General features: G+C 37.8%; 1 protein-coding gene across 1 annotated transcript; it reads left to right on the top strand.

The window, feature by feature from the left end:
• Positions 1-7,559: 7,559 nt before the first annotated feature.
• Positions 7,560-8,504, top strand: LOC102425045 (olfactory receptor 51F2-like). The gene has a single exon (XM_006094595.1). The coding sequence runs from the start codon at positions 7,560-7,562 to the stop codon at positions 8,502-8,504; it is 945 nt and encodes a 314-aa protein (XP_006094657.1).
• The last annotated feature ends 5,495 nt before the right edge of the window (positions 8,505-13,999 follow it).

Here is a 13,999-nt window from a genome sequence, read left to right on the forward strand (position 1 = left end):
GCATTTGGGGAGCCAGAGAAGACTTAGCTAGAGAAACTAAGTCTTCTCTTGTCTCAGTACGTCTTGCTGTTTATAAACACAAATTGTCCTAAGGCAAGGTAGATATACATCAAAGGGCGAGGGCTACTATACAGAATCCATTGTCAGATTGGGGGAAATGCCTAGACCAGTGATGATGAAACTATTGAGCTCCGCGTGTCAGCATGTTGACAAACCCTAAGTGTACTCTGGTGCCGTGTCACATATAGCAATTGTTTCATACTAGCATCCATAGCAAAACTAAGACTTATATTTTCGATATTTATTTTATATATTTAAATGCCATTTAACAAAGAAGCTAAATAAATCCCAGATACCTGCTTCTAGCCAGCCTCCACTGGGAGCTTGAGTGGCTGGGGGCCATGGCCAGCCTGCAAACAGCCATCAGCCCCACACCCAGGCTGGCCAGGCACACCAGCGGGGACCCCTACCCTGAAGGGGCTGTGACCCACCTGCAAACAGCCATCAGCCCCTCATCCGGGCTGGCCAGGCATTCCAGTGGGGACCCCCACTCTAAAGGGGCTGTGGCCAGCCTGCAAACAGCCATCAGTCCCTCAGCTAGGATGGCCACACCCTCATGGGGTGAGGGTCCCCACTGGGGGCCTTGGCCAGCCTCCAAACAGCCATCAGCCTCTCACCCAGGCTGGCCAGGCACGCCAGTGGGGACCCCCACCCTGAAGGGGCTGTGGCCAGACTGCAAATGTCCCTCAGCCCCTCACTCAGGCTGGCCAGGCACCCCAGTGGGACCCCCACCCTGATCCAGGACACCCTTCAGGGCAAACCAGCCAGCCCCCATCCATGCACCAGGCCTCTTTCCTATATAATAAAAGGGTAATATGCAAATTAACCCTAACAGCAGAACAACTGGTTATCACTGGTCACTATGACACACACTGACCACCAGGGGGCAGACGCTCAATGCAGGAGCTCCTCCCTGGTGGTCAGTGTACTCCCACGGGGGGAGCTCTGCTCAGCCACAAGCCAGGCTGACAACTGCCAGTACAGCGGTGGTGGTGGGAGCCTCTCATGCCTCCTCAGCAGTGCCAATGATGCCCGACTGCAGCTAGGCCTGCTCCCTGCTGGCAAGTGGACATCTCCTGAGGGAACCTGGGCTGCCAGAGGGATGTCTGACTGCCAGCTTAGGCCCAATTCCCTGGGGATTGGGCCTGACCCAGCAGGGGGTCATCCCCCGAGGGGTCCCAGACTTCGAGAGGGCACAGGCCAGGCTGAGCGGCCAGGCTGAGGGACCCTCCCGAGTGCACAAATTTTTGTGCACCGGGCCTCTAATATATATATAATTTGTATCTGCTTCTTTCACTCAATATTATATCTGTGAGATTCATCACTGAAATAAGATATTTACTTAAGGTCAATTTACTTAGCTACATTTATTTGGTGCTTACCACTTAATATCTTGTACTCATCAATATTTTGTTATATTTTTATAGCTCAACTGGATTATAAATTTGTACTTATTAATATGGTCTCATGAGAAGAAGGGGTTATTTTTAGCTAATTGCGTACTAGAATTTTTTGCTTTTCATAGATATTGAATATGTTCTTCCTAATTGACTTACATTTTATTTGCTTTTCCTGAAATATTCTATTTAACCAGGAGAGTATGACTTGGTTTAAACAAATAATTCACTAATTTTGCCTTGGAATTTTATAACAATTAAGCTCAGATTTGAAGTGAAAATTCATTTTAACTTAGCAGGGAACCATCTATTCTCAGAGACTACATACATAAGAATTCACTCCCAATAGAATTACAATAATTTAGTACCTTTTAATGCAACCCTGGGACAGAATTAAAAATACAGAGAGAGGCCTACATAAACATTTAGTGAAGTATAAAGGAAGCTTCATAAACCAGTAGTAATAGAATAAGTTATTGAAGAAATGGAGTTGGGTAAATTCCATTTGAAAAAATATGATAAAGCATACACCACAATATATATTTAAATTATTTCCTGATGGTTACATATTTATTCATGTATAAACCACACGTAATTTGAATTAAAATCAGGTAAATTGTGGCTGGGTAGCTCAGTTGCTTAAAGCATTGTCCCTACCTCAAAAGGTTTGATTCCAGTCAGGGCACATACCTAGGTTGTGGATTTGATTCCTGGGTGTGCACGTATGGGAGGCAAGCAATAGGTTTCTCTCTCACATCGATGTTTGCTTTTCTCTCTCTCTTCCTCCCTCTCTAAAATCAGTGAAGATATATCCTTCAGGTGAGAATTTTTTAAAGATCAGGAAAATATTTTTATAATCATTGAGTGAGAAAGAATTTTCTAATGATAACATGAAAGATATAAACCATAGAGGTACAGATTGATTTGATAAAATACAAAGAATTATTTTATTGTTTAAAATAACCCTTTAATTCCACAGAATAAAAAGGATAATTATGAACTGGGAGACACAGTTAAAACACATACAACATTCATTTGAATAAAGTGCTTACTGTAAAATAGAAAAAAAAGATAATAAAAAATGAGTAAAATGCATTAAAAAGGAATTCCCCAAAGAAGAACTGCTAGTAATACAGGAAGAATATTTGATTTTACCAGCAGCAAAGGAATATTAATTAAAACAATTGTTTTTAATCAATTAAATAACAAAGATTAGTAAGGATTGTTGAACTAAAAGAAAAATGCACTCTTACATGGTGGAGAGTGATTAGGTAAAATGTTCATGTGCCATTATTTATTCAAACACAAAAGACTTGCTTTCCTTAAAATTAAATTAAATTAACAACTTAATTTCTCAGAAATTACTAATAGTGATAACAGCCACTGCTGCTACTATGCATATGATATATATATATATATTTCATTAATTCCTTCAATAATTTCTTATTTCAATAATTAGGTAATAAGTGTTAATTTTGTGTACTTAACCATCAAAATAACATTTTATTTTCAAGGTAATAGATATTTATAGACAGATTAATATAGTACATGTGAGATATTGTGCAAAATTCCTTAAATTTAAAATTGACCATATTTCTAATTGTACTAAAAAACCCCTAGAGCATATTGCTATATGCTGTATATTGTTTTTTTAACTTGCATCTCTCTAATAACATATAATGTGGAGCATGTTTTTATATGCTTGCCATTTTCTATGCCTGTGCACAAGTTAGTAACAACCCCCAAGATATTCATAATGCCCAGAAAAGGTCTTGGGCTCTGAAACACATAGTATTGCACTTGTGTCAGTGAATGTGAGTTACTCAGCAACTCCTTGCTATACGGGTTGTCTTATGATTGCTGTGCCCTGGCAAATGAATGGGGAGTGAACTCATGGGAGATTAATAACATTTATCTCTTACTTTTGCACTATGCAAAGCTTTGATTTATAGCTGTTCAGATTGCACTATGCAAAGCTTTGATTTATAGCTGCTCTTGAATGAGAACTGAAATCATAGTGCATCTCCAGGAGTCTCCTTTGGGGAAATACGAGTGAAGCTAGACTGAAAAGAAGTTGCCCTTTAGAGTCTGTTATTCCGGGCACAAAGAATTATCAGGGCACAGCGGTATAGAGAACTCTCCTAGGAATTTGTGTTTCTGCTGGGTAAAGGCCTCTCACCAGACAGCTTCTGGGTTCTTTATAAAGGCTCTCTTTCTCAAATCTGATCGCTCTCCCTTCCTGAGAAATCCCTGGGTTCTTCTGCAGAAGAGATACATTTGGAGATGGGGCAGGACTGATGAGAGACTGTTTCCCCAGCCTTAGCACCTTTCTATCTGGCTTTAAAAAGATTCTCTGTTACTGTCTGAGGTGACTCTTCAAAGAGCAGGGGGTAGGATCAAGTGAACTCCCTTTCCAGACCCAAGAATTCTTCTTAGCATGAGGTCAGTATTTTAGTTTATCTGAGTCTTTTCTGAATACATCAGGGACTGTATAATTTTTGGATAGTCTATAAAACCAACAGTTTAGAGGAAATTGGTAACCTCAGTAGTATATATTCAACACATTTACATATTATATGTATTCATGTATTATAGCATTTAAAAAACAATTTCTATATTGTTCAAAATAGTCATTAAAATATAGACTGCAGTCTTGAAGTTGTGAACATATGTTCATTCCACATTTTTTTAAAAAAAGTTGAAGTTCTTTTAAAATAAAGAGTGGCAAAACATGTGGTTTGAAGTCAGAGAGAAGAAAGTAACATGAGTCTTCTGAGCCTTGGTTTTCTAATCTGAGCCTCAGTTTTCTCATCTGTAAAAAGTAGCCAACAACACCCAATGCATGTTGCTGTGATAGTGATTGATATGAAGCTTTGCAGTTGGGGCAATCTGTTTATACATTCTTGGTGATCTGGCTATAAAGATATTTAAGTCATAACCCTGGAAGAATTCTTCTCAGGAGAGAACAAAGCATTAAAATATATCTTTCCAAGAATAGTTATTTAATATTTGCTCATTAGTTTTAATGAAAAAACATACTCAAGGGTGGTTACAAAATCATAGAATTAAAATAAACAAATAAAAAAAATAAACTATAAACAAAAGATTTTTCCTGCCCAGAAGCCTTGCTAATAGAGTTTCCTGCATTGGAATAGTCCTACTATGTTGCTTTGATTATATAAGTGGAACTGAAAAGAGATTCCAGGAGGATCATGCAGAGTTGTAGAAAGAAGGATTCTGAGAAAGAGATATAATAAAGAAAATTGTTGGGTACTTAGGCAGTATTTAATACTTTACTAGCATTGTTTTCAAAAAGAAGGCTAGCTATGCCCTAGCTGGTTTGGCTCAATGGATAGAGCACTGGTCTGTGGACAAGAGGGTCCCGGGTTTGATTCCAGTCAAGGGCACATGGGTTGCGGGCCAGTAGGGGTGTGCGGGAGGAAGTTGATCAATGATTCTCTCTCATCATTGATGTTTCTATCTCTCTCTCCCTTCCTGTCTGAAAAATAAAATAAAATGAAGGCTAGCTTGGACACTTAGCTAATCCACTGGGGTCTCTTCATTTATTTGCTATAATAAATAGAGCCTTAACTTGAAAACTTGCTTCCTCATCTTTAAAATAAAGAAGATATGTTTTAAAGTTTCTTAATACTTTATCTAGAAAAAAAACTGTTTTTTTATCACCATGTCTAAGCAAAGTCCTAGCATCAAGGATAAATACCAGATTAATAAGAATACTGTTAGTTTGTCATCTCCTCTTCTAATATATGCCAATTTGTTTACATGACTTTACATCTAATTTAAGGGAGCCATATATCAGGAATCACAATATGTGCCTGATAGTAAGTGTCTGGGGTCTATAACTATGATTAGATGCAATTCCTTTTTTTAAATTCAGCACATACTCTTAGATGCTATTGTGCCAGGCATTTTTCTGGCTCTGAGGTCACAGGACTGGGAGAAGCTAATGAGGTCCTTGTGTGTTGCTGGGGGTCATTTTCACCTTAGAGGCGATGCCTCTGCAATCTTTTTTTAAAGTTATTATTTTGATTTTTATTAATTTCAGATAGGACGGGAGAGGGAGAGAGAGATAGAAACATCAATGATGAGAGAGAATCATTGATGGGCTGCCTCCTGCATGCCCCTTACTGGGGATCAAGCCTGAAACCTGGGCATATGCTCTTGACCGAAATTGAACCCTGGACCCATCAGTCTGCAGACTGATGCTCTATCCACTGAGCCAAACAGCATAGGGCATATGCCTCTGCAGTCTTAACAGTAGATTCTTCTTTGTCTTTTCCTTAAATACTGCTATTTCCCAGGGCTGTTTCCTCAGACCTCCTTTCCCTTAGATTTTATTACTCCAAGATATTTTTGCCACTCCTGTAACGTCAATCCAGACACCACTTTGACAACTCTCAAGACATTATCAGGAGGCCATCACTGAGGTTCTTGCATGTATGGTGCAGGTGAAAAAGTGAGGCTTGTCTTACAACTGATGTCCAAGTGCTCACCCCAAACCTGTGAATTATATATATTTTTTGCATTGTCTCAAGCCAAGCTTTCCAGCCATTAAATTTTTAGTGAGTTCTCAAGAGGCTTTCTATACTGAACATTTCTTCAGATACCTAGAGAAATACCTTCTTGGTCACATCTCCTGTAACCAGTTATTTTCACTCAAGTTGAAGCCACTGCCTGCTCATTGAGGGGGAGCAGGGGTTGAAATGATACTCTCCAAGTTAATTTACACTCAGATATTTTCTTTTCAGTCATGTATGAATATTCTTGGAGTATCATGTCAAATTCTAGTTCTGTCCGTTGTACACACTGCCACTTGGTAGATATATACATATTTGTTGAGAGAAAGCATGCATCAGTGATTGAAAGAGGAACATAGACTTTAAAAACCAAGCATTCTTTCTGTAGATAAAAATAGGGTGGCTGAAAAGCTAGTACAAGAATCAATATAAGGAACTTCTTCCATCCTATCAATTTCTTGATCTGGCTGAATACATGCTCCTATCCTCAAGCAGTGATGGCTTCTTAGGGAACTCCCTGCCCCAATATATTTTCAATGCCCTTTGTCAAAAATGGAACAAAAAGAAACCTTTGAGATATCTTCTCCAATTGATATTTGAGAGCTTCCAATGAGTTTCATTGTTCTGTTGAGCTTACCTTTAGGCCATCTGTCTTCAGGGAGAATTTTCCTTTAATAATATCAGGTTCACAGCTTAAACATTAAACACTTTAGTATCATATCTATCATCCACTGTGGTCTATTTGAATAATTTTAAAAAATATATCTTTATTGATTTCAGAGGGGAAGGGGGAGGTAAAGAAAGATAGCAACATTAATGATGAGAGAGAATCATTGATTGGCTGCCTCCTGCACGTTCCCATGTGCCCTTGGCTGGAATCGAACCTGGGACCCTTCAGTTGGCAGGCTGACGCTCTATCCATTGAGCCAAACCAGCTAGGGCTATTTGAATAATTTTAATTGGTTCTTTCCCAGTATTTACCAGTAGTTTTTTTTTAACCAACAGTTGTTTTGTATTTGGTCAATCAGAAGTATTTTGCTGATGAATTTTCTGATGAATATTGAATATTATCTTTATTATCTTATTTTCATTGGGTACCGAAGGACTTATATATCTTAATATCCTCTTAAGGGTTTTTGCCTTGGAAACTGATAAGTAAACAAAAGCAGGATGAATTGCCTTTTGTGTTGTTGTATGGTTGCCCAGAACTAGCCTATTTGCCCATGAACATAGATGGTAAAACTGGAAAATGTTACCATCATCTATGTAGCCCCCTGTTCCATACATAGATGGCAATATACTGAAGCCTAGATATAACATGTGGAAATCTTGCTAAAACCCAGGTGTCTTCATACAGTTTAGTGGTCTGTCTCTTTCCCTAGATTAACTCTAAATCTAAGAAAAAAATAACTGGGTATGCACTTCACTTCTGCTGAAGAACAGGACAAGGTTCATAGTGAACCTACTTTATGCAATATATAGAAGAGAATGAAAATGATTTTATTCCCTATTTTTACAGGATATGCTTTTCTTTCCCTAGGGAAAGCGACTTCCTTCACTCATCATGCCCTCCTTCAATCAGAGCATCTTCCACCCTGCAGTTTTCTTCCTTACGGGCATCCCTGGTTTTGAAACTTACCATGCCTGGATCTCTATCCCATTCTGTTGTCTCTATGCCGTTGCCATCACTGGGAATGGAATGATCTTGTTTGTCATCATCACTGAGACAAGTCTTCATGAACCCATGTACTATTTCCTCTCTATGCTATCCTGCACGGACCTAGGACTGTGCCTTTCCACAGTGGTCACCATACTGGGTATTTTCTGGTTTAATGCTCGAGAAATCAGCTTTGATGCCTGCGTTGGCCAAATGTTCTTTATCCATGGTTTCACCTTCATGGAGTCCTCAGTACTCCTGGCGATGGCCTTTGACCGCTTCATTGCCATCTGTAACCCACTGAGATATGCCACAATCTTAACCAATTCAAGGATCATCAAAGTGGGCTTTGCAGTAGTTATTAGGGGAACAACAGCTCTAGTGCCTTTACTTCTGCTCCTTAAGCGTCTGTCCTTCTGCCGTAGTCATGTTCTCCACCATTCATATTGTTTCTACCCAGATGTGATGAAGCTTTCATGCACGGACACCAAGATCAACAGTGCATTTGGCCTGTCCATTGTTATCTCTAATGCCGGCGTAGACTCTGTCTTGATCCTCCTCTCCTATGTGCTGATCATCCACTCTGTGCTCAGCATTGCCTCCCCAGAGGAAAGGAAAAAGGCCTTTGGAACCTGTGTCTCACACATAAGTGCTGTTGCCATTTTCTACATCCCCATGATCAGCTTGTCACTGGTGCATAGATTTGGGAAGCACACCCCTCCCCTTGTGCACACACTCATTGCCAATGTCTATCTACTTATCCCTCCTGTAATGAATCCTATAATCTACAGTGTAAAGACCAAGCAAATTCGTAAGGCTGTGCTCAAAATATTTCTTTCTAAGCTAATTTAGGAAATTTTTAGATTACCATATCTTTACAAAGTCCTCTCTAACTCATATTTTATCATCTACCAATATGAGTTACAACCGTACCTTGAAAAAGCATGTGTCTATATGCTTCCAGTCTATTGTGACAAACTGGTAATTTACTAATGCCTTTACCTCCTTTCATCCAGCCACTCAACCCACCTCTGAGAGCTGTCAGTCTGTTCCATGTATCCATGCCTCTGTTTCTACTTTTTTCATCAGTTTATATTGTTCATTAAATTAGATTCCTCATTTTTTGTTCATTGTATTCCACATATTTTTAAATGGAGTTCTGTTTCAACACTTGGAATGTCCTTTTTAATAGCTTCCACTTTCCCTTCAGTATTCTCCTGTATAAAATTTCGGCTGTAGTTTTATTTATCAATGTTATTTCATCATTTGTTCTATTTTTCATGAATTTTCCAAATTTATAGATCACTAATTATACTATTATCCAGTGATTCTACTAATTTAATCTTTATTTCAACTCAAATTCTCCCCATTCTAGGGTGAGAGTAGTTTGGGCATGTGTGCTCTCTCCACTTGCCTTATAATCTTGAATTCATCTTTGTTTTTGTTGTAGCAGTATTGTTATTGTGATAGAATTCACACACAACACAATTCATCAATTAAATGTGCAAAATTGAATGGTTTTTATTATATTCACAGAGTTGTGCAACTGTCACCACAAAAAGTTTTAGAACATATTCATAATCATAAAAGAAAAACTGAGCAAATCCGTTCCTACCTGGTTCTATGTCTTATGATTGCTGTGATACTGGCAGACTACTGGTGAGCAAACACATGGGAAATTCATTAACACCATTTGTCCCCTACTTTTGCCCTATTAAAGCTTTGACTTGCAGCTGTTCAGGGTCAAATTGCTATTCAATAAGAAGTGGAATTGAAATTCATCTCTAGGACTATCCTTTGGGGAAGTAGACTGAAAAAAAATTGCCCTTCATACTCTGTCATTGGGGGCACAAAGGTTAGCAGGACACAGCTATTTGAGTTCTTTCCTAGGAATTTGTGTTCCTGCTGGGTAAATGTGTCTCACCAGGCAGCTTCTGAACTCTTCATAAAGGTTTTCTTTCTTAAATCTGGTTGCTCTGTCTTTCTGAGAACTTCTCATGAATTCTCCTGCAAAAGAGAACCACTTTGGAGATGGTTTAAGAGGACAAGATTGGGTAGGGACTGTTTCCCTGACCTTAGAACAGAAAGATTTTTTATTTTTATTTTTATATTTTAAGGTTGTGAGATTGAGATAATCTCTCTCTCCTCTCTCTCAATTTAAAAGACTGTATGCTCAAGACTATCTGCTCAAGTATCTTCTGGCAAGGATGTGGTGAAAAGGGAACCCTTATATATTGATGGTGGGAGTATAAATTGGTCCAACTACTATAGAAAACAATGAGTTTCCTCAAAAAATTAAAAATAAATCTACTATATAATCCAGCAATTCCACTTCTACTATATAAGCCAGCATTTCCACCCAAAGGAAATGAAAACAGGATTTGAAAGAGATATATACACTCTCATGTTTATTGCAGCATTATTCACAATAACCAAGATATGAAGATGACCCAAATACCCATCAATGGTTGAATGGATAAAAAAATGTGGTACATACACACAATAGAATATTGTTCACCCATGAAAAAGGAATATATTCTCCCATTTGTGACCACATGAGTGGATCTTAACACTATGCTAAGTAAGATAAATGAGAGAGAGAAAGACAAGACTGTATGATCTCACTTATATGTAGAATCTAAAAAAGCTAAATGTTTAAAAAACAGTGTAAAATGGTGATTACTGGAGAGGTGTTTAAGGGAACAAACTTATAATGAGTAGTAAAAAAGTAATAGAGATCTACTACACAGTATAATGGATATAGACAATAATATTATGCTATAATTATTAATGTAATAACTATTGGTACATTAGAAATCATATTATAATATATAAATGTAGCAAAGCAACACACTACATCTTAAATATACACAGTGTTATACATCAAATTTATTAAAAGACAAATGAATTCTCCCATTTGTGACCACATGAGTGGATCTTAACACTATGCTAAGTAAGATAAATGAGAGAGAGAAAGACAAGACTGTATAATCTCACTTATATGTAGAATCTAAAAAAGCTAAACATTTAAAAAACAGTGTAAAATGGTGATTACAGTGATGGTGTTTAAGGGAACAAACTTATAATGAGTAGTAAAAAAGTAATAGAGATCTACTACACAGTATAATGGATATAGACAATAATATTATGCTATAATTATTAATGTAATAACTATTGGTACATTAGAAATCATATTATAATGTATAAATGTAGCAAAGCAACACACACTACATCTTAAATATACACAGTGTTATACATCAAATTTATTAAAAAACAAATGAGTAAGTAAGTAAATAAAAAATAGATAAAGACTGCTGCTTCCTGGGATGACTTTTCAAAAAGCACAGGATAGGGTTGAATAACTTCCCATCCCACACCCAATAATTTTTCTTTGGATGAGATCAGTGTTTAGTGCATTGAGATATTTTCTGAATGAACCAGGGACTGTATGATATTCAAGTAGTTTATAAAACCAACAGCTCAGAAATTGGTTAACTCAGTAGTAGATATGCAACGGATTCATTTATTATGTTAAGTTAAAAATAATTGCTGCAATGTTTAAAAGTTTTTACAAATATAGAAACAGTCATGAGCTCATATTCATTCATTCCACAATTTTTAAAAAATTGAGTTCTTTTAAAGTAAGGACTGGTAGAAAACATGGCATTTGGAGTCAGAAAGGAGAAAATTCAGTTCCTAAATCTGCTATTGACTTGTTGGGTGAATGTGAGAGCATGATTCCTCTGAGCCTCAGTTTTTCTAATCTTAGCCTTAGTTCTTCCACCTTAAAAAAGAACTGAGATCCAATGCATGTTGTGATATCCATGGATATGAGACTTAGTACTGGGAGCTGTCTATTCATACGTTCCTGGTGGTCTGGTTATAGAAAAGAATTCCCAGAGGGAGGATAGAGGCATTTAAATAAATATATCTTTCCAAAAATAGTTATTCATTTTGGCTCAGTAGTTTCAGTGCAAGAAACTCAGGGGTGGTTTAAGAGTCAGAATTTAAGAAAAGGGAGCTCTCAGGTGACCTGTGGACTTTGAGTGATAATGATGTATCCATACAGGTTAATCAGTTGTAAAAAATGTACCATCTGGTGGGGGGATGGTGCTAATGGGGAAAGCTACGTATGTGTGGGGGCAAGGTGTATTTGGGCATTCCTTGTTTTTTCTTTTTAATTTTGCTGTGAACTTAAAACTGCTCTAAAAAATAAAGTCTTAAACAACAACAATAAAAATTAAGTAGGGGGATATTTACACATTTTCATTATGGTTATTTCTATATCTAAACTTGATACTGCCTATTAATTTTAATGTACTTTAAAGTTTTTCAATTTTTTAAAAATAATCCTCTACATGAAGATTTTTGCCAATCAAAAAAAGAAAATCTTAAGCAGCATTCTCAGGCAATATGTGAAGATGCACACACACACACACACACACACACACACACACACACACACACACACACGGCAAAAGAAGAGAATGGGATACTGTGAACAGGAAAAGAAAAACATAAAAGGAAAGCTACCCTTGCTCCCAAGCTTTGCCGCTAGAGATCCCTGCATTAGAACAGTTCTACTATTTCCCAGGAGTTTTCTGATTAAGAGATTTCAGGCAGCCTGGGTCACAGTGCTTATATATACCACCCTTCCCTGAAGAAATCACTTCCCCAGCTCCTGAGGCCCTTCCTGGCAAAGAGGGCAGGAAGGACCACATCTTCATACTTTGTAAGTAAAACTACTGCATTCAGGGAAAACATCAGACTTTACACATACTGGTTTCCTTTAAGAATGGGAAAGATGCATTAACTGCAATGAGCTCTCATGAGTGCCTAGAGAAAACGGTAGGAAGCTTTTCCCTGAAATCTGTATTTGGGGACACTATAGTCTAATGGACTGGGTTTCATTGATCTGTGTGCCATATGTCTTGACGTTTAGAAAGTCCCCAGCCTGGCCTTGCAGTTGTGAGTTTTTTGGTTGGTTGTGCCACATTTCAAAATCATCACCTAACAGCAGCTGGCTTTACTGCCCCCGTCTACCACCCACATCATTCTCATCCACACTTACTACTATTAAATGCCTCCCATGTACTAGTTAGCAGGTTAAATGCTTGGTAAATGCTAACTCATTTAATCCTTAAACATTAATGCTTTTGGTAAGCTTCCAGTTTCACAGAACTAGATTCTAATGTGCTTATTTGGAGAACCACAGCTAATTGGTGGCAGAGCCACCATTTGAACCTAGGTTAGCCAACCCTATAAGCATATTAATGGCTTTCTAGTTCAGGGGAGAGAGACAACTCAAAGTATTCCTGCACAGAACCTGCAGCATGCTCCTACAGTGGGACTGGAATATTATCTTCATATAAGGAGACAATAATGATAAAAAAGGGAAGAAGGCACATCAAAATTTACCTTAAAATGGTAAGGCATATTTGGCTGTCAAAAAATCAATACAGCCCTGACCAGTTTGGCTTAGGGGCTAGAGCCTCGGCCTGTGGACTGAAGAGTCCCAGGTTTGATTCTGGTCAAGGGCATGTACCTTGGTTGCAGGCACATCCCCAGTAGGGGGTGTGCAGGAGGCACCTGATCGATGTTTCCAACTCTCTATCCCTCTCCCTTCTTTTCTGTAAAAAAAATCAATAAAATATATTTTTTTTAAAAAATCAACACAGCCAGGCTGTTGAGGCTTGGTGGTTGAATGTTGACCTATGAACCAGGAGGTCATGGTTTGATACTTGGTCAGGGTACATGCCCAGGTTGCCAGCTTGATCCCCAGTAGGGGGTGTGCAGGAGGCAGCCAATCAATGATGATTCTCTCATTGATGTTTTTTTCTCTCTCTCCCTCTTCCTTCTTTCTGAAATAAATTAAAAATATCTTTAAAAAAACAAAGAAAAACCAAACCAATACACACAGTACTCATTTTGTGAGACTAAAAGAGAGTTTAGTGAGATTCTTCCAATAGTCACATGTGTAATTTTAGGCTTCATGACATGAATTAAATGATCATCTGAAATGTGTTGAGATCCTGATATATTTCTAGAGTTTTTCAGTTCAGATTAATGTTGACTTGATAAATGATCCAATGGAGCAAATAATGAGTCTTGTTTTTAAATTGTATCAAAAAGTATCTAGTATCTTATCACACTGTGCAATACAGTGCAAAGGTACTGGGACTAAATGATAAATAAGCAATTATTTATCTGCCAGTACTTTATGTTATTGGAAGAGGCATATTTTTAAAAACTCTGATCATACAATGGAACAACTTCTATTCCAGATGAACTAACAAAAAAGAATGTGACTCCAGTGGAAGGAGCATTTCCTTCTGACTTGACATAAT

Source organism: Myotis lucifugus, unplaced genomic scaffold (genome assembly GCF_000147115.1).
Source record: "Myotis lucifugus unplaced genomic scaffold, Myoluc2.0 scaffold_138, whole genome shotgun sequence".
NCBI lineage: Eukaryota > Metazoa > Chordata > Mammalia > Chiroptera > Vespertilionidae > Myotis > Myotis lucifugus.